The 21,805-nt window shown below is 44.6% G+C and overlaps 1 protein-coding gene across 2 annotated transcripts in view; it reads right to left on the minus strand.

The window, feature by feature from the left end:
* Positions 1–21,269, minus strand: part of tenm3 (teneurin transmembrane protein 3) — a 584,772-nt gene extending 563,503 nt beyond the window's left edge. For both annotated transcript variants that reach the window (XM_041186060.1, XM_041186059.1), the window contains exons 1-2: positions 20,986–21,269; positions 635–916 (exon numbers count right to left, since the gene is read on the minus strand). In XM_041186060.1, coding sequence (XP_041041994.1) covers positions 635–916; positions 20,986–21,214 — 511 coding nt within the window. In that variant the 5' untranslated portion in view covers positions 21,215–21,269. The remainder of the gene's footprint in view (positions 1–634; positions 917–20,985) is intronic.
* Between the last annotated feature and the right edge of the window lie 536 nt (positions 21,270–21,805).

The following is a 21,805-nucleotide window of genomic DNA, read 5'->3' on the forward strand; positions in this document are numbered from 1 at the left end:
AAACATGATGAATTTGTACTCTAACTTCCAATCACCCCCATCCTCTCCCCACCTGCATCATGAATAAAGCATCCTCCGCGGTTACTCATCCATTCACAAGAATCGACATGTTTCTGCTGTGTTTCCTTGATGACGATTAGACAAAGACACCTTTCATTTGAAGAAGGCCCAGGGCATTATTTTATCACCATGAGCTGTGCATCTCTGCTGAAAATACGCAGGTGGCATGGGTGGATGTAAATCTTCCTATCTTCTACCCTCCCCCACCACCCCCCTGCCCTCCCCACTTTAAAACCAAACCCATCAAATCCGCATTAATCTCCCAGCAGTTCCTGGTCCCTCAGCCCAGGCTGTCAGGAATGCCATCAGAGGATTTGCGAGGCAAATTAATCATGATTTAGACAATGCTCCATCTCAAAGATATATCCAAGATAATGATGGAGGTCCCTGGCATTATACAGCTTGTCCACATTGATCTGGTGCAATGACAGTACTCAAGGACATGGCATCCATGGAAAAATATGGAAAAAGGAAACTTGTTCCTGTGACGGTTGAGGAAGATAGAGAGAGAGAGAGAGAGAGAGAAAACTGCTAGCCAGTGTACTTGGAATTTTAAAGAAGCTTCTGAACTCACCAGTCTCACTGTCTGATTTGTTGTTTTCGTGCTCCGTATCGGTTAGTGTGAGGGCGGAGTTGGAACGACTGGAAAGGCAGGAGCTGCGTCCAGATTTGACTCCCCTGCCCCAGAGCCTCATGGCGTGCTCCGGGGACATCACTCCTTCGTTTTCTGTGTCGGCGTCAGATCCTGCGTTCACGGAGTATCCTCGGTGGGGGAGCCCCATCTCCGAACAGAACGCCAGCCCTCGTCGAGTGGCAGGCTCACAGATTCCCAATTCCCTCAGGGAGAAATTTGCCCCTGTCATGGGAATAATAGTGGAAGTGAGCTTTGTTTTCCCCCTTCTCTCCTCCTACGGCAAATAAACACACACAAATAACGCATCCAGGCATGCATGCGTGCATGCACACAGACACTGACACACACACAACATACATATGCACACACACTCAGTCAGGCATCACATAGAGGTGTCTTGCTAAGCTTATGGTGTGAGGTGATCAAGATCTGTCCTTTTGTCTGCTGCATTCCACAGCATTCACACACATCATAGCAGCTCAGCCCTGCTTTTGTCATCTCAAGCCCCTGTCACTTCCATTCAGGTGCCAAACAAAAACAAGCTGACAGGTATAGAAGAAGTTGGGGGTCGGGAGAATGCTTTACCAAGAGTTTAGGGACAATTGAAGGAGAATAGGGATGGGCACGAAAGGTGTGAAAACCGATAGCAGGCCCTTTGTCTCAACTCCTCTAAGCTTACTTAAACAATGCTTCAGGGCTTTAGCCAAACTGCATTAGCGATGACACCTGTCATGAAAGAGCAGGGAAAAGGATTGAAGGCTGAGATTCCTATCTGACCATTTAAAAAAATGTTGCATCCTCATCGTGTTCCAGCCCATTAGAGTGATGATAGAACAACCAGAAACTGTTGTCGGAACTCTTTTAGTTTTGCTTACAGAATGCTTCTCCTCTTAAAAGAATGTTTTTTTTTTTACCATTCTGGGTCCTTACCTCTATTTCAGCACAACCAGCAGCCTGAATCCAGGCTTTAAGAAAATCATTTTGTGTCTAAACACCTCATGCAGTGGGCCAGGTGCTGTAGCTGCTCAGGGGGAGAATCTCAGGCAAGAATCACTCAATCTTACCTGATAGCATAAAGTCAGTAGTTTCAATTATTTTTTTCACCCACTCCTGGCTGGCTTCCTATTTTTATACTCTTCATAAACAAGAGGTCATCCAGAACCCTGCTACCGGTGGTTCTAACTCACACCACGTTTTGTTCACCCATGAACCCTGTCTCACTGACCTGCACTGAGTCCCAGTTAAGTAATGCCTTGATTTTAGAATTCTAATTCTTGCTTTCAAATCTCTCCACAGCCTCACCCCTCTCTATCTGTCTAATCACCTCAAGTCCTACAGCCCTCCGATGACATTAATAGTGGGAGATGACGATCAGAATCAGTTTGGGGAGAGATAATAGCAAAGATAAGGAGTCACTTGTAGGAGTAATTCGGTACATCTGGGGTACTATAAACAGTTTTGGTCTTCTTACCTAAGTAATGCTATAATTGCATTAGAAGCAGTTAAGAGAAGATTCAGTCAACTGGTTCCTGAGATGAAGGGGTTATATTACGAGGAAAGGTTGAGCTAGTTGGGAATATACCCATGGGAGTTTAAGGTTGAGCTGGTTGGGAAAATAATCATGGGAGTTTAGAAGAATGAGAGGCGATCTTATTGAATCATATAAGATCCTCAGGTGACTGGACAGGGTGGATGCTAAGAGCATGTTTCCCCTTGCAGAGGAATCCAGAACTAATGGACACAGTTTAAAAACTAAGGGTCTCCCTTTTAAGGCTGAGATAAGGAGAAATTTTTTTCTCTCAAAGGGTCATTAGTCTTTGAAAACCTCTTCCCCAGAAAGAAACGGAGGCTGGGTCATTCAATATATTCAAGGCTGAGTTAGATTTTTCATCGACAAGGAAGTCAAGGTTATGGGGAGCAGACGGGAAAGTGGAGTTGAGGCCACAATCAGATCAGCCATGATCGTATTGAATGGCGGAGCAAGCTCAAGGAGCCAATTGGCCTACTCCTGCTCCTAATTCTTGTGTTCTTGGCTCTTGAGATATCAACACTCTTTTCCATTCTAGCTTCTTGAGAATGCTTGATTTTAATCGCTCCACCATTGGCAGCTGTGTCTTCAGTTGACAGGCCCTAAGTTTGGGAATGCCCTCCTTAAATCTCTCCACCTTTCTTTCTTTATTTAAGACGCTCCTTGGAACCTACCTCTTTGACCAAGTTTTTGGTCATCTGCCCTAATATCTCCTTAGGTTGACAGAACGTGCTGAACAATCTGACAGTACATATCTTAATTGCATGTGCCTCGGTGTCCCTGGTAATACGTTACTAAGTCGAGGGGGTTGTGTGGAGTCGGGCAAGAGTGAGCACAAACCTGATCAGGGACTCAATCGGGTGTGTGCCACCATTTTATGTGGGTGGGCCAATTAAGGCCCGCCCAGCGTGACACTCACCCGGAAGCGCTGAGCACTCCCTGTGTGGGCGGGGCGGGGGGGGGGATTCTCTGAGTTGGGAGGGCGCTAAAAATCCCTGAGGCACAGGAGATTCGTTTAAGTTTAAAATTTCTAAATAAAGCATTTGAAAACTTTTAAACCATGTACCTTCATGCGACACTGAATTTTTAAACACTTCATGAATCCTCATCCTGCCCATGGATGGGGTTCCATGAAAAATGCCAAGGCCTCCTGGACTCTTCACCTGCCAGCCAAACCTTAAGGTTGGATCGGCAGCTCAATTTTTTGTTTAAATTAGTTTTTAACAGACCTTTGACAGTTTGGCGCGCCCGCTGAACTGAAAATCTAAATGACGTGCAGTGACATCAGGACGCCTGCCCGATGTCACCACGTGTCATTTTACACATCAGCAAGAGGGCCCCGCCCTCCCACTTGCCAACCAGAGATTTCAGCCCTATGACAAGGAATGCTGAATTTCCTGACAGGACACTTCCTTTGCGTCTCTTACAGTATCTGACCATGTCCCTAGCAGCATGTGGCTGAATCCCTGGCAGACATACCCAGCCCCTGGCAAATTGTGCCTAATTCTCCAATGACAGGTGTCTGAGTCCCTGTCTTATGCGTCTTGACTCCTTGGTCGCACAGCAAGGTACAAGAGGCTGGGCTCCACGATCACTGGTGTCTGTGCCCTTAATATTCAAATATCTTTTATTGGCCTGCTGCTCCAGTTAAATTTTAAACAATATTGAACCACTTGCAAAGCTTTTCTTTTGGAAAATTCGAATTCTAAACCTCCTGAATTGAAAATTTAATGAAATCTTTGTCATTCCTAGGATAAGTAACTGCTGATTTGAGTGATGCTGTGTGAAAACCAGCATTGTGGGAACAGCAGGCTAGAGAAGAGAATGGGTGAGAATGTTGGAAATAACTATACTCTAGTTCACTTTCTCATTCATGCACTGAAACAATCCTCAATAGAACTTCATTCCAGCAGCATCTTGGCTGACTTAATGTTAACTCTGCCTGTTAATTGGTTCATTGCCCTGGTCATATCACCCTACACCATTCAGCATTAAGTAGAGCCTTGAATGCTAAATGGGGTCTGACAGCGAGACTCATAAATTATGAAAATCAACTGCTATAATTAACTGCAAATCAAACATCAGCTGTCACAGATTTGAAATGCAGGAATACCTGAACTGATTGCTTGGGAGACCTAATGAAGTGAAACAAATAGAAAACAGCCAAATATCAGTCTCCAGTGCAATGTCACGCTTTCGAACAGTGACACTGCCCAGCTCAGAAGAGACTTTTAACTTGAATTTTATTTTTCCCTTGTATTTGCTGCAGTTCTGCAACAGTTGTTATGGTAAATTGCTGCAGTTTCTGGGTTATTTTAATAACCCTTTAAGGACCGAAAAATCTTAACATCAAAAAGATATTTATCTTTAATTCTCTCTCACCTCTTCTGTCATCAATTGCGGATTCCTGATTTGCATTGCTGCACTATTTGTGACCATGCCTGAGCCCTGAACTCCAGAATTCCCTCCCTATGCCTTTCTTCCTTGCTACCTCCCTTCCTTACTTTAAGATGCTTCATCACGTTTGGTCCATTGTCCTAATATCCCCTTATTTGACTTGGTGTTAAATTTTGTCTGATGAGGATCCTTTCCCTCTCCCCAAATAACTCTGTTAGTTTAGCAATATAAATACAAGTTTTTGTTGTATGCTTTGATAACCACCACCCACCCCCACCACTTCCCCTTGCTTGGGGTATACTATCTGTCGTTGGTGATTCTCTAGGTAGCTCACCTACATGCTGTCGCTATTCAAATCCGGGGGCAGAATTTCCCCCTGTCAGGGGGGAAGTTCAAGAGCGGGCGCGTGGAGGCCGCCTCCGATCGGCGCCCCCAATTGGGGGGGGGGGCGCTGCCAATTTACGTGGGTGGGCCAATTAAGCTATGCGCTCCCTGTGCGGGTGGGGGGGGGGGGGGATTCCCTCAACAGAGATTGCACTTTTTTGCACATGCGCACGAAAGAGCATACTCATCTCCCTGAGGCTAGGTGCTGCAGCAGGGAGATCGGCTACACAGTGAAAAGTTTTAAAACCAGAGAAAAAAAAAAATTCTCTGGCATGTCCCCTCATGTGACACTGTCACATGAGTTGGGACATGTCCATCACTTTCAGTTTCACTTTTATTAATAACTTATAAACATACATGAAACCTCATCCCACCCGTGGATGAGGTTTCATGCTTTTTCTGAAGCCCGCCAGGGCTCCCAGCCTGGCCGCCAACCTTAAGGTTGGGTGGGCAGGTCCACTAATTACATTAATTACTTTGTCAATGGCCTCAATTGGCTATTGACAGGTAGGCGGGGGCACAGCTGATTCGGCTTGGCCCTCGTCGACCTGAAAATTTAAATGGGGCAGGATGACGTCAGGAGGTGCTTGGCCTAAATAGTCAAGTGGTTATGGTACTGGGTTTGTAAACTCAAGATCAAGAGTTCAAATCTCACAACGGCAAACTATGAAACAATGTAACTTCATCTGAATAAACAGATGGAAACGGGTTTGTACTCGAAAGAGTGACGTTGGGAGTTCCACCCGACACCATCCCACCTCATTTTACACGTCAGTGAGTGGACCCCGTCCCCCTGCTCGCCGACCGGGAAATCCTGGCCCGAGTCTCCAAAGTGGCAGGCTAATTCACCACACACACGTCAAAGTTAAATGCAGTTCTGTCACCAACAAACATCGTAAAATGGAAACTTATAGCACAACACACTTGACAGTGCTCAGGAGCAGCACCTCTAGCTGAGTTTCCTTTCCTTTCACTGTTCAAGGGAGCTTACCATGTGCAAATTGGCTGCCAAGTTCCTAACATTACCGCAGTGAATACATTTCATGGGTTATGAAACGCTTTAGGATGCCCTGAAACATGCAAGCTCTTCCTTTTGTTCCCTATTCTAGGTGCACCAAGGTTAATCGTAAGCCCCACCCCCGCCACACCACCCCCTGACCCCAGCTCCAACTGCAGTTCCAACTGAGATCAGCTAACTCAGCATAGGCTGATAACTGAAGCTCCATGAAACATTTTCTTAACTTGTGCAATAGGCACATACTCAGATCAGTCGAAATTGATATTCTGAAAACTGTTAAAAAGAAAGATCTGCAGTAAGGTCTCAGGGCTGATTCCTGCTCTCTGCTGAGTTTAATCCAGGGCAGCCCCCAGGGTGATGCAATTAGCCTCGGTCCCTGTGGGCTGCAGAGAGAAACATCTCTTGATCACTATTTTGTGATCCCCTGAGTGGACATGTGATTAGAAGCTGTAGACTATTGTGCACTCTCGCTCCTTGGTGGTAGGGTGGTGGGTGCAAGTTTTTTAATATTCATTCACAGGATGTGGGCTTCAAGTGCCTGCAGTCCCACTCCAGGCACTTGAACACAAAATCTAGCTGATTCTCCAGTGCAGTACTGAGAGAGTGCTGCAATATTAGAGATGCTGTCTTTTGGATGAGGTGTTAAACCCTTTCAGGTGAATGTAAAAGAACTATTTCAAAGAGAAGGGGAGTGCTCCCTGGTGTCCTGGTTAATATTTATCTCTCAACTAACATCACTAAAATAGATTATCAGGTCATTTATCTCATTGCTGTTTGTGAAATCTTGCTGTGTGCAAATTGTCTGTCACATTTCCTACACTGCAACAGTGACGACACTTCAATAAGTGCTTCATTGGTTGTAAAGTGCTTTGTGGTGCTCTGATGTCACGAAAGGCACTATATAAATGCAAATAATTTTCTGTCTTAAACGTCAGCCATCAGATAAGGACCAGATTCATCTCATCTGTGATGCCCTCTGTGGTGGAAGAGTCTACTGACTATGGGCTCACAAATGCAGAAATGACTCTTCAGCAAGACGTGTCCAGCAGCTGTGGAAGATTCAGCTTGAGAAGTGGATGAGATCGGGGAAGAGAACACTGACCAGAACAATAATTGCAAATAGCAATAACTTGTATTTGTATAGCGCCTTTAACATAATAAAATGTCCTGAGGTTGGAGCACAAGAGTGCAATAAAGCATAATTTGATATTGAATCGCATAAGGAGATATTAGTCAAAGAGACAGGTTTAAGGGAGCATCTTAAAGGAGGACAGCAAGGTTGATAGGCGCAGGGAGGGAATTCCAGAGCTTTGGGCCCAGGCAGCTAAGGTACGGCCACCAACCGTGGTGAGATTAAAATTGGGGAGCACAAACTTAGAGGAACACAGCTATCTCAAAACTTTATAGGGCTGGAGAAGATTACAGAGATGGGCAGGGGCGAGACCATGGGGAGATCTGGAAACAAGGATGAGAATTTTGAGATTGTAACTTAACTAGGAGCCAGTGTGGGTCAGAGAATACAGGCGCTATGGATGAACATACTTGGCACAAATAAAGACACGGGCAGCAGAGTTTTGGACGGCCTCAAATTTACAGAGGGTAGAATGTGAGGGCCTGAGCAGGTGTGTGTTGGAATAGACAAGTCTAGAGATGCCAAAGTCATGAATGAGGGCTTCACCAGCAGAAGAGCTAAGACAGGGGCAGAATCAGGTGTTGTTACAGAGGTGTTAATGGGCAGTCCTAGTGATGGTGGGAATATGTGGTCAGAAGCTCATCTTGGCATTAAATATGACACCAGCACTGCAAATAATCTACTTCAGCCTCAGACAGTTGCCCAAATGCTCAAGAGTTTGATCTTTTTTGTTACAGGGACAGGGGTGCTGAGTTCCATACCATATCAGACTTTCTACTTTGTTTCAGAGGGCGATATTGCAATATTGCAAATGCTCGTACTGCATCAAACGAAGTATATGTCTAGACTGTAAACTAATGCCCAAGTTGTGGCACTGTTGGGTCAGGTTTGAAGGAGCTGGAGCAATGGAAAATCCACCAACATCCTCTTCACCTGCTGGCTCCCAGGAACATACTTACAGGCAGTCTTGTTTTTGTTTTAATGCTGTGAACCTCAAAGGGTTAAGGGCCTGACAGCAAGTAGCACAAATTGTGCGCTCGGTTGCACACTTGTAACGTGGAATTGAAAAATCTTTAAAACCAGCAGTTAAATCAATGACAGCATTCAGCATTTATCCTTGTTAGAGCAGCTAGCTTTTCCACATCCTGAAGCTTTGTGAAGTTGGGGAAGGGTGGCTTGCGGGGGCAACACAGTTCACAGAATCACTCCAGAGGCCGTGCAAAACATCTCGAGGAAATACATCTGATCCCCATGACGCCAAGGAAAATAATCTACCTTGTAAGGATGTGTAGGCCCCCCCCCACCCCCCCTCACCAAACCATCCAGTGCCACTGGAGCCGACTCCAACCTTAGGGCAGCTCTTCTATTTTAAAGATCTGGTGCCCCACATAATCAGGAAACAGCATCAGCTTTGCTTTGGAATCAAACAAGCTTGTGCCTGCTGATTCGTAAACTCAACACAAGGAATCCCTGGGCCCCTCCAGCTTTGACTGATTGCCATGGAAACTCCATCCTGGGCTCCTGATCCTCAACCATGTCTGTGACATCCTAACACGACCATGAAGTCATAAGAAATCGCAATCTCATAATCCTCCTGCGCAATTGCCCTCCCACCGCCAACACAGGTTCACACGGGTCCCTGGCTGCGGCCTCCTGATGGCAAATTCCAGCTCCTACTCAAACCCCCTTGGCCAGTTAGCAGATCTGGCTGGGCACAAGGGAACTCCAGGAACTCTTATGTAAACAAGGACTGGCCATTAAGGCCGGGGGAATTGTCACACCTCCAGAATCTTCAGGTGCTCCTGCTGCATTGGGGCTTCATTCACCAATCTTGTCGACGCACTCCCCCAGCCTTTAAAATCGGGCCAGTGCCTCTACTATAAGTGGTTCACCACCAATTTGGATGTACTGCCCTTAACATAGTAAAAAATCCCAAATTGCTTCACGGGAGAGATTAAAACGGGGGAGAGAGGTGGTGGTGAGGTAGAGCTGGGTGTTATCAGCATACGTGGGGAACCTGACATCACGCTTTCCAATGATGTCGCCAAAGGGCAGCATGCAGATGAGAAATAGGGGGGGAGGCCAAGGATAGATCCTTGGGGGACACCAGAGGTAACTGTGCAGGAACAGAAAGAGAAGGTGATTAGATAGAAAAGAATGGAACCAGGCAAGTGCAGTCCACCCAGCTGGATGACAGTGGAGAAGCATTGGGAGAAGATGGTGTCATCAACCATGCCAAAGGCTACAGGCAGGTTGAGAGGGATGAGGAGGGATAGTTTATCTTTTTTACCGTCACATAGGATGTCAGTTGTGACTTTGATGAGAGCTGCTTCCACACTGTGGCAAGACGGAAATCTGACTGAGGGGATTCAAGAGCAATCAAAGACCGCTGCTGCTAGCATTTTAGGTTCCCATCCAGCCCCAGCCCTTCAATTACCTTTTTGTATCCCTGTACCAATGGGCTTTTCTCACGGAAGTTTATTTAAAAGCTTGTTTTTGAGAACAATCACTGTGCACATTCCAGGGTGTCTGTAAATGAGCTGGAAGTTAGCCTAAGGTGTGAATCCTGGGCTGCTTCAGAGGATTTATAAGTATAGCCTGGGACACAGAGGGGTTGCTCCCTTCATGATTATTTTGTTTTCTGACAGAGACTGAAAACAGTGTTATAATAAAAGCAAAATACTGTGGATGCTGGAAATCTGAAACAAAAACAAAACTTGCCAGAAAAACCCAGCAGGTCTGACAGCATCCATGGAGAAAGACAGAGCCAACGTTTCGAGTCTGTATGACTCTTCCTCAGAACTAAAGAGAAGTAGAAATGTGGTGAAATTTATACCATTTAAGGGAGGGTGGGACAGGTGAAGCTGGATAGAAGGCCAGTGATAGGTGGAGGCAAAGGAGAGATTGCAAAAGATCTCATAAACAAAAGGCTGAAGGGGTGTTAATGGTGGTGATACTGGCTAAAGGAGGTGCTCATGATGAAATTAAGAGTAGAAAGCAGGATGAGCAAGTGACAATTGGCCCTGGTGGGGGTGTGATGGGGGGAGGGGACGGTGTGGGGAAAAAGATCGAAATAGGCTAAAAGGTGGGGTTAAAACAAATGTAAATACAATTTAAAAATAATAATAGAAATAGGTGGGAAAAAATATATATATAAAAATTAAAAAATAAATATTTAAAAAAGGGGATCAAAAAGGGGTGAGGATGGAGGAGAGAGTTCATGATCTGAAATTGTTGAACTCAATGTTAAGTCCAAAAGGCTGTAAAGCGCCTAATCGGAAGATGAGGTGCTGTTCCTCCAGATTGCATTGAGCTTCACTGGAACATTGCAGTAGGCCAAGGGCGGACATGTGGGCATGAGAGCAGGGTGGAGTGTTCGAGTGGCAAGTGACAGAGAGGTCTGGCTCATGCTTGCGGACAGACCGTAAGTATTCTGCAAAGCGGTCACCCAGTCTGCGTTTGGTCTCTCCAATGTAGAGGAAACTGCATTTGGAGCAGCGAATGCAGTAGACTAAATTGAGGGAAGTGCAAGTGAAATGCTGCTTCACTTGAAAGGAATGTTTGGGCCCTTGGGGGGTGAGGAGAGGGGAAGTAAAGGGGCAGGTGTTGCACCTTCTGCGGTTGCATGGGAAGGTGCCGTGGGAGGGGGTTGAGGTGTTGGGGATGGTGGAGGAGTGGACCAGGGCGATCCGGAGGGAACAGTCCCTATGGAATGGTGTTGGGGTGGCGGGGGGGGTGCGAGGAAAGATGTGTTTGGTGGTGGCAATCATTCTGGAGCTGGTGGAAATGGCAAAGAATGATCCTTTGCCTCCACCTATCACTGGCCTTCTATCCAGCTTCACCTGTCCCATCCCCCTTAAACAGTATATATTTCACCACATTTCTACTACTCTTTAGTTCTGAAGAAGAGTCATACGGACACGAAACATTGTCTCTATCTTTCTCCACGGATGCTGTCAGACCTGTTGGGTTTTTCCAGCAATTTTTGTTTTTGGTAAACAGTGTTGCTACCGTGAACCTTGATTCGCGGGATTATTCACCCACAGGATATGGGTGTTGCTATGGCAAGATTGCATTTATTGGCCAACTCAGCGGGAATGGGCAGGGGCGGTCCCGGCCCCACCGCGATTTCACACAGCCAGGCTAATTAAGGCCCACCTGGCATCGATCGCGAGCCACAGCATAAGCACTACCTGTGCGGGTGGGGGGGAGGAGGGAGAGTCGGGTCCAGTGCTCTTTTGCGCATATGCGTGAAAGAGCGCTTCAATCTCCCTGAGGCAGAGAGCTGCCCCAGGGAGGTTGAAGCGCTTTTTAAAGAAATTATTAAAAACATTAAAAATTGATTGAAACATGTGCCCCCATGTGACTCGTGGATGAGGTTTCCTAAAAAAAAGTAAAGGCCGCTTGGCCTTTTTGCCTGCCCGCCAACCATTAGTTTGGATGGGCAGCGTAAATTAGGATTCAATTAGCACATTAATGGCCTTAACAGGCCTTTCAATTATCGGCGGGCGCGCAGCCGACTCCAGCACGCGCCCACGAATGAAACATCATGAGACAGTGTGATGACATCAGGACACACGCCCAACGGCATCTTACATCATTTTACGTTCCGGCATGTTGGGCTCGCCCCTGTTGCCGAATGTAAAATTCTGCCTTATGAGAAAAATCCAGATTGACTTCAAAAACCATGCTGAAGTACAATCAACCTTTGCCAGACATGAGATTGCTGAACACGCAGCTCAAAATGATGGGCTCAGTGCTTCAGGTGTCCGACTATCTTGCTGGTAGATACATATCAAAGCAAAAGTACTTGAAGTTAGATAGTGCTGTCCAAGACCCCTCACATTGCATGTTGAAGTTGGTTCCCATTTATGTTACCTCTTGGTACAGTATGGGTATAAGTGGGAAGTAGCCATTAGGTTCAGATTCAGCGACAGCACTGTCACTGTCAGCCATGGTTCAGTGATGATCCTTTTGCCTCTGAATGGGAAGGTTGTGATTTCAAGACCCACTCCAGAGACATGAGCATAATCCAGGTTTAGGCTTCATGAGGAAGCACTGACACTTCAGTGCAGTACCGAGGGAGTGCTGCACCATAAGAGCGGGGAGGAAAGAGAGTATTTTAGATGAGACTTTATGCCAAGGCCCCGCTTGCTCTGTAAAGTGGATGTAAAAGATCCAATGGCACCATTTCAAAGCAGAGCGGGGGAGTTCTCCCCAGTGCCTTGGCCAATATTTATCTTGTAAGCAACATCAAAAAGGTTATCTGGCCTTAATCGCATTGCTGCTTATGGAAGCTTGCTGTGCACAAATTAGCTGCTACTTTTCCTACAATACAACTATGACTTACCTCAAGAAGTATTTTATTGGTTGTAAAGTGCTTTGGCATGCCCTGTGGTTGTGAAAGACACTTTATAAAATGCAATCTTTTTCCTGCTCTTTCTTAATTACAAAGACCACCTCACCATCCTTAAGTTGCTTCTGCATCCAATGCAGTGAACAGCCTTTGGCAGATGTTAGCTGAGAGTGGGAGGGCAGCATTAAGCTAGTCTTTTTACTTATTTAATAAAAATCAGACTTGATTGAATCCATAATGTGTTTTTGACTTGTTTTATATGGTTTAAGTATTTAAAGTCTTCAGAGACCTGAATTAGTAAACCGTCAGTTAATATTAGTGTGAAACTCTTTAGTTTCAAGGGATTTAAATTTTATGGCTTCAGGAACACTGACATGCTAATTGCATTTTAATTCTCTTGTCTTCAAGTTGAAAGGTGCATTATTAATGGCTGACATTTAATTTCACTGGAATTTCATCTTAATGTGTTTCTCCGCACACCCCCAGCCCACCAACACCATTATTTCCCCTCCTCTCATTAGGAGGAAGGCAAATGGTATGTTGGCCTTTATTGTAAGAGGATTTTGAGTTTGGTGAGACCACACCTGGAGTTAAGCGTATTGTGTACAGTTTTGGCCTCCTTGCCTAGGGAAGGATATACCTGCCATAGAGGGAATGCAACGAAGGTTCACCAGACTAATTCCTGGGACAGCCAGCATATCCTATGGGGAGAGACTGAGAAGACTGGGCTTCTATTCATGGGAGTTTAGAAGATTGAGAGGTGATCTCACTGAAGCATTAAAAATTCTTAAAGGGTCCAACAGGGTAGATGCAGGAAGGATGCTTCCCTAGGCTGGGAGGGTCTAGAACCAGGGGACACAGCCTCAGAGTAAGGCGTAGGCTACTTAGGACTGCGATGGGGAGGAATTTCTTCACTCAGAGAGTGAATTATCTCTGGGGTTCTTTGGAATTCTCTACCCCAGGGGGCTGTGGAGTATATTCAAATCGATAGATTTCTAAATATTAAAGATATCCAGGGATATGAGGACAATGAGGGAAAATGGTGTTGAGGGAGAAGATCAGCCATGATCTCGCTGAATTGCAAAGCAGGCTCGAGGGGCCAAATGGCCTACTCATGTTCCTATTCCCTGTGTTCCTATGTTCTTATGAAATCTCCTCTTTAAGCTTAAAGCAGAGTATGACCTAGAATTTGGATGAGAAATTAGCTGAAGAGTGGGAAGCATCAGACACTTGTTAAGCTGCTTTAATACTGCTTGAGACCCACACTATTGACACGGGCTTTGAAAGTCCTGTCGGGACTTGGCTAAAACTCTCCGGTAGGAAGGCCTATTTTTAAATCTCTGGCGTTGCTTGTTCCTCAGTTGGCATCTAGGAGGTACACAAGGCCAGTGTGTCTTTTAATATTTCCTCCATCTCTCCCTGTAAGAGGGAGAGGTAGAGTATTCATCCCACTGATTATATGGCTGAGAAAGCCAACAGTATAAACAAATAGGAGTTTGATTACAATGAGTGGCACCAATTAAAGGAGCTGACATTGGCACAGCTGCAATGGGCTGAATGATCACCTTCAATGGTTCTAGCAGCTCAAAAACTTGTGTGAAATTCTAGGTAGAGAGCGTCTTTGCAGTGCACCCCCTGTCTAGCTTGTGGAACAGGCAGTTTACACAGTACTTCTATTAAAGAGGAACCACAATCCTGCTGAGTTTCTTCTTGGCCTACGTTTCAATGTGAGCTTTCAGTTTCTACAGAGTGCCCCTGAGTGTGCAGCTGGTAAGAGCAGCCTTTCAGGTGGATCCCTACAGGTAAATGAGACCCGATGCTATATCAGACAGCTTATCGTTGCTGATAAAACAACCCAAGTCTTAATTCTGAACCATTTCTCGGAAGCAGCAAGCCAATGCTTGGATCGCTTCATGACATCTTTAAAGAAACTGGGTTAAGGCCATTAGAAGTAGAATTGGGAATGCTCAAGGGGGACAGTAGCATGGTGTTAAGGTCACTGACTTAGTATTCCACAGATGAGGGCTGAAACCTCTAGTGACATGAGTTCAAATCCTGTCGCAGCAGTTGGGGGACTTTAAATTCAGTTAATAGATTGGAAGTAAAATTATTATTAATAATGATCATTAAAACTACTAGATTGTTGTGAAACTCCAAATACTGATGTCATTCAGAGGAGGAAGTCTACCATGAGAAGGAAAACTGCTGGGAATACTCAGCAGGCCTCAGGAGGAAATCTGCCACCCTTCCAAGTGGCTCCCGATTTACTACCATGTGGTTGGCTAGCCTCTCAAACATGACGGCAAGTCACTCGGGCGTATCAAACTGCTACAGAAAAAAAAACATTGTGGGGGACCGACACCACATGGACCAGAGCAGTTCAAGAAGGCGGCTCACCATCGCCTTCTAAAGGGCAAATAGGAATGGGCAATAAATGCTGGCCTTGCCAGCATTGCTCACATCCCAAGAACAAATAAAAGATATAACGATGGTGAGTTGTCATGAATGGCAAATAATTCAGCGAACATTACTAGGAGCTCCACTTTAAAGTTTATAGTGGGAATGAGCTGCAAATGTTCCCAGTTTCACAGGTCACATTTATTTTTATATCATTTCTCATTATATTTATATATCAGTGGTGTAAAAGATCCCATGACACTATTTGTGAAAAGAACAGGGGAGCTCTTCCCAGTGTCCTGACCAATATTTATCCCCAAGATAAAAGTAAAATACTGTGGATACTGGAGATCTGAAATAAAAACAGTAAGTGCTGGGAAAACTCTGCAGGTCTGGCAGCTTTTGTGGAGGGAAAAATAGAGTTAATGGGCAGGATTTACCCCCTTTCAGGGGCGAAGCTGAATGGCGGGTGTGCACAGGCGCGCTTCCGATCGGTGCCCCTGATTGGGGGCGCGGCGCCATTTTACATGGGTGGGCCAATTAAGACCCACCCAGCACAACATCTGCACGGAAACGCTATGTGCCCCCTGTGCAGGGGAGGGGGGGAATCCCAAAATCGAGAGTGCACTCTATTGCGCATGCCCATGAAAGAGCGCACTCATTTCCCTGAGGCTAAGTGCTGCCTCAGGGAGATCGGCTGTTCTGTGACAAATATTAAAAATAGGGAGAAAAAAATCCTGACATGTCCCCTCATGTGACACTGTCACATGAGTTAGGACATGTCCATAATTTTTACAAAAACTTTAATAACATTTTTTAAAGCCCACATGAAACCTCATCCCACCCATGGATGAGGTTTCATGCTTTTTCTAATTCCCGCCAGGGCTCCTGGCCTGCTCATCAACATTAACATTGGACGGGCAGGTCCATTAATTAACTAAATGACTCTGTCAATGGCCTCAATTGGCCATTGACAGGTTGGTAGGTGCACAGCTGATTTTGCTGCGCCCCTGCCTACCAGAACATTTAAATGGGGCACAGTGACGTTGGGAGTTCTACCCAATGTCACCGCGCATCATTTTATGCGTCGGTGAATGGGCCCCACCCCTCGCTCGCCAATGGGAAAATCCTGCCCAAGGTTTTGAGTAGGAGTCCTACTTCTTTGGAACATGTGGCTCTTCAATTCCGACAAGGAGTCATATTAGACTCGTACGTCCCACATACCTAGCATCACACTGGCACTGAAATTCATACGCCACATTACTCATTTGTGTGATAGGAAGAACGTCTTTTTAAATTAATTTCAGTGCCATTGTGATGCTAGTTACATAGGCCATATGTCCCAAAGACTGGCAGATCATATAAAACAGCATGTCCCTTCCACTGTGCGCAATGGGCAAGGTACAGACTATACCCAACCAGCCCGTACTTTCAAAAACTTAAAACATAGTGTCCGACATTAGATGTGATTCCATGACTGGACACCATTTGTTAAATAATCCTCAGTGTGCTAAGAATTATGCTGACAACCAATTTAAGATTGTCAGTCAGGCTCGCAGTGTGATGCATTTGCATGTACTGGAAGCTACATATATTAACACACAGGGCCCTGTTCTTTGCAGACAGAAAGAACATGTACATTGTGCCTGTTTCAGCTAAACAAAATAAATGACAGCCACTCACTGGTTCATTCCCCAGGGCAATGTCTTGACCAATTAGAGTCATGCTGTCTGGTTTAAGTTTCAAACAACACTTGGCAGTTAACTGTCAATCACAATCCACTGATGCATTCTCCATGGCAACACTTCTGCCAATCAGAGTCCACTTGCCAACCAATCAGCAATCTCTTCTCATACAGTATAAATTGGTTGCTTCCCCTGACATTGGTATTTTCTTACAGATTGTCCTGATGAGAGCTGGACAAAAAGCTTTGACAAAATATATCTCTTTTTTTCAGCAATACTCAAGTTCTGTGCTACTGAACGACTTACTCCAAAAGTACTTTGTTGATCATAACGCGCTTTGGGACCTCCTGAGGTCATTGAAGGTGCTATTTAAGCTGGTTTAAGGTTGTTCGAGGTAAAAGTGGAAATTCTCAAGGGGACTTCCTTTTTGAATAATAATAAAAAATACAAACTTCCAGTGAAGGTGGGACCAGAACTGGTTGATCTGAGGTTGAATGGCGTCACTGGCATTACTTCCATGTTGCATTACCACAGACATTGCATTTAATATAATGTGAGTTATTATGCTGTGAATGACTATGAGAGTGAGCCAAGGTAATTTCCCCATCCCATTTTCTCTTTCTCTCCCCCTCTGCTGAAGACACAGCCACTTCCAGGGTAGAGCTCCAAACCCATTAGCAGCTACTTCTTCTTTCATGTATCCGTTCTTCATTTGTGTCAATGTTGGCAGACTACTTGATAATTGGGAATCACAGCTAACCCAGATCCTAGTTTCAGTTGATTCTCACCCACTCAACTTCCAGGGCACTTACCAAACCATAAGCTTTCCCTATATCTCCAAAAATGGATTTTCTACAGAATTCCAATGCAGACACAATCAACAACAGAGCAAAATCCATCTTCCCCGTTGATAAAATGTGGAAAACATCATGATATTGAAATTTTTTTCTTTACAAATGTCCTATTGTTCAGATTCTTATTGCTGTCACACATTACTTCTAACCATTTTCTAGTTTGTCTTTAATTACTTTAGCAGATTTTTGACCTCCTCACACCACAGTGGACCAGATAAAACTCCAAAATGCCCCAAATGGAAGGGGTGTGAAAACCTGAATTCTGCACTTGTTTTTCTAATTTAAGACTGAGATGAGGAGAAATTCCTTTGCTCAAAAGGTTGTGAATCTTTGGAATTCTGCATCCCAGGGGATTGTGCATGTGCCATCATCAAGTATATTGAAGAACAAGATAGGCAAGTATTTGGTCTCTCAGGGAATCAAGGGATCTGGGGAGTGGGTAGCAAAGTGGAGTTGAAGTCCAAGATCAACCATGATGGTGTAAAATGGCAGAGCAGGTTCAATGGGCATATGATCTACTATTTCTTATTTTCTTACCTTCAGATGTGAACAAAGCCATTTGCAGAAAAGAATGATGGAGAGTGACGTATTTGATTCTGAGACTAGGGTCCTGAATCTTAATAAAGGAAACCACGATGGTCTGAGGCACAAGTTGACTATGATGGATTGGGAAACGTTACTTAAAGCGATGATGGTGGATAGGCAATGGCAAACATTCACAGAGAGCATGAGTGAACTTCAACAATTGTTTATTCCTGTCTGGTGCAAAAGTAAAACAGGAAAGGTGGCAAAACCATGGCTTACAAGGGAAATTAGAGATAGTATTAAATGCAAGGAAGAGGCATTCAAATTGGCCAGAAAAAGCAACAGGCCTGAGGATTGGGAACAGTTTAGAATTCAGCAAACAAGGACCAAAGGATTGATTAAGAAGGAGAAAATAGAGTACGAGAATAAGCTTGCAGGGAACATAAAAACTGGCTGTAAAAGTTTTGATAGGTATGTGAAGAGAAAAAGATTGGTGAAGACAATGTAGGTCCCTTACAGTCAGAAACAGGGGAATTTATAATAGGGAACAAAGGAATGGCTGACCAACTAAATAAATACTTTGGCTCTGTCTTCACAAGGAGGACACAAATAACATACCAGAAATGTTGGGGAACACAGGGTTTAGTGAGAGGGAGGAACTGAAAGAAAGTATTAGGAGGGAAATGGTGTTGGGGAAATTGATGGATTGAAGGCCGTTAAATCCCCAGGGCCTGATAATCTACATCCCAGAGTACTTAAGGAAGTGGCTCTAGAAATAGTGGGTGCATTGGTGGTCATCTTCTGAGATTCTATAGACTCTGGAACAGCTCCTACAGATTGGAGGGTAGCTAATGTAACCTCACTATTTAAAAAGCGGGGAAGAGAGAAAACAGGGAATTATAGACCAGTCAGCCTGACATCAGTAGTGGGGAAAATTCTAAAGTCCATTATAAAAGATTTAATAGCTGAGCATGTGGAAAACAGTGGTAGAATTGGCAGAGCCAGCATGGATTTATGAAAGGGAAATCATGCTTGACTAATCTACTGGAATTTTTTGAGGATCTAACTAGTAGAGTTGATGAGGGAGAGCCAGTGGATGTGGTTTATTTGGACTTTCAGAAGGCTTTCGACAAAGTCACACATAAGAGATCGCCATGTAAAATTAAAGCACATGGGATTGGGGGTAGTGTATTGAGATGGATATAAAACTCGTTGGCAGACAGAAAACAGAGAGTAAGAATAAACAGGTTTTTTTCTGAATGGCAGGCAGTGACTAGTTGGGTATCGCAGGGATCGGTGCTGGGACCCCAGTTATACATAATATATATTAATGATTTAGATGAGGGAACTAAATGTAATGTCTCCAAATTTGCAGATGACACAAAGTTGGGTGGGAGGGTGAGTTGTGAGGAGGATGCAGAAATGCTTCAGTGTGATTTGGACAAGCTGAGTGAGTGGACAAATGCATGGCAGATACAGTATAATGTGGATAAGTGTGAGATTATCCACTTTGGTAGCAAAAACAGGAAGGCAGATTATTATCTGAATGGCTATAAATTGAGAGAGGGGAATGTACATTGAGACCTGGGTGTCCTTGTATACCATTCGCTGAAGGTAAGCATGTAGGTGCAGTAGGCGGTAAAGAAGGCAAATGGTATGTTGGCCTTCATCGCCAGAAGATTCAAGTACAGGAACAGGAATAGAATTACCTGGAAAAACTCAGCAGGTCTGGCAGCATCGGCGGAGAAGAAAAGAGTTGACGTTTCGAGTCCTCATGACCCTTCGACAGAACTAGGCGAATCCCAGGAAGGGTTGAAATATAAGCTGGTTTAAGGTGGTGAGGGGGCGGGGTTGGGTGGGGGGAGAGAAGTGGAAGGGGGTGGTGTGGTTGTAGGCAAAAGCAGTGATAGAAGCAGATCATCAAAAGATGTCACAGACAGCAGAACAAAAGAACACATAGGTGTCGAAGTTGGTGAGATTATCTAAACGAATGTACTAATTAAGAATGGATGATAGGGCACTCAAGGTATAGCTCTAGTGGGGGTGGGGGGAGCATAAAAGATTTAAAAATATTTTAAAATAATGGAAATAGGTGGGAAAAAGAAAAATCTATATAATTTATTGGAAAAAAACAAAAGGAAGGGGGTAGAAACAGAAAGGGGGTGGGGATGGAGGGGGGAGGTCAAGATCTAAAGTTGTTGAATTCAATATTCAGTCCGGAAGGCTGTAAAGTGCCTAGTCGGAAGATGAGGTGTTGTTCCTCCAGTTTGCGTTGGGCTTCACTGGAACAATGCAGCAAGCCAAGGACAGACATGTGGGCAAGAGAGCAGGGTGGAGTCTATTCTGGAATCTTTGGAATTACATGCCTTTTTACAGTTAACAGCTCCCCACTGATCATATTGCAACTTCTGGACACCTATCATCTTTCTCCAACACCTGGATTCCCATTCCCTTTCTCACACTTCCAGTGCGTATCAGTCAGTTTGCATTAGAATCATATTTCTCACTTCCTGGGAAGTTGCTGTGACAAGGCTTTTTTAATATGTAGTTCATAAATTGTAAGGTGCACCTCATTATCATGTTGCTTGGCAGATATGGCATAAAGTGACCCATCATCCCCATAAGAAGAAAGTACATCAATGGGATACATTACTTCTTTTGTTTTTGCTAGCCAGTATTATCCTATTGGCCTGAGAGCATGAATAGTCAACCATACAGTATGGGCTTGGAGTCACATGTAGGCTGAACCAGTTAGGCCAGGCCAAGTAGCAGCAGCAGCACGATTGCTCCTTTGAAGGATGCTAGTGAATCTGCTGACTTTTTATGCAGCTTTCATGGCCTTTATTCTGCTGTGAGGTGACAAACTAACAGTTTGATTCATCATATTTGTCAAAATTGCCATGGAGAGAGTTAAACTCATGACTTTGGGTTGCTAAGCCAGGAATATAGCCATGAAGTTACCAAAACACACAGCTATAAATGGTTATGCAATATTAAGTGAATTTATCTTTTTACCTGGCCTTGTGTACTCATCAGCCTCCCTGTGCACCAAATCTTTGACCCTGTTTCCATACAAGAGTCTTGTATCGTGGTCATAGGCTTTAAGAGTTTCGCTGGAGCTATAGGATTTCTGAGTGGGCACGCGACACTCGTCGTTGTCTACTGACGAGCTTGTGTAGCGTCGCTCTTTATCACGCCTGTTTTTTGTCAGGGAGCAGTAAGGCCTACGTTCTTTCACATCCATACTTCAGGCATTATGTGTCCAACCTTCCACTGTCTCGTTTTAATCTCCTCTTGATGCTCAGTTCAGCTCAGCAAGACCTGCACAAGACAAAACAAAAAGTGGTCAAACAGAGCATGTCCGTCATGCCCACTGTGTGGCTTTTGCCATCACTCACTTTCTCACGACTCTTTTTCTATGCTCTGCGAGCCTACATCTTTTCCAGCAGAGAAATGAAACAGGCATTTTCTCACAAGTTGACTCATTGAAATGCAAAAACCCATGGATCTATTTTATTCCACATTTGAATTTCCCCCACAACCTGCAGCATCACCTGCAAAGCACAGATTAACTAATCGTTTCTGCTCTCTTCTTCATTTTCACATTTGTAGTGCCTGAGCAAAGCATTGGAACAAAGGAATGGGCAGCCAGGTAAAAAGATTCACAAATGAGAGAGAACGCCTCCATTGGAGAGTTGTCAGGAGAAGGGAAAGATGGGCCTCAGCTCCCCGTGTTGACTTGGCTCCAAGTGAGCAGGTTTAGTACCGTTTCCATGGCAGCAATTGTCAAATTAACTTTGGGTTCAGAGCTGTCATTCAAAAGAAGCACATGCCC

The sequence above is a fragment of the Carcharodon carcharias genome, chromosome 4 (assembly GCF_017639515.1).
Source record: "Carcharodon carcharias isolate sCarCar2 chromosome 4, sCarCar2.pri, whole genome shotgun sequence".
NCBI classification, from domain to species: Eukaryota; Metazoa; Chordata; class Chondrichthyes; order Lamniformes; family Lamnidae; genus Carcharodon; species Carcharodon carcharias.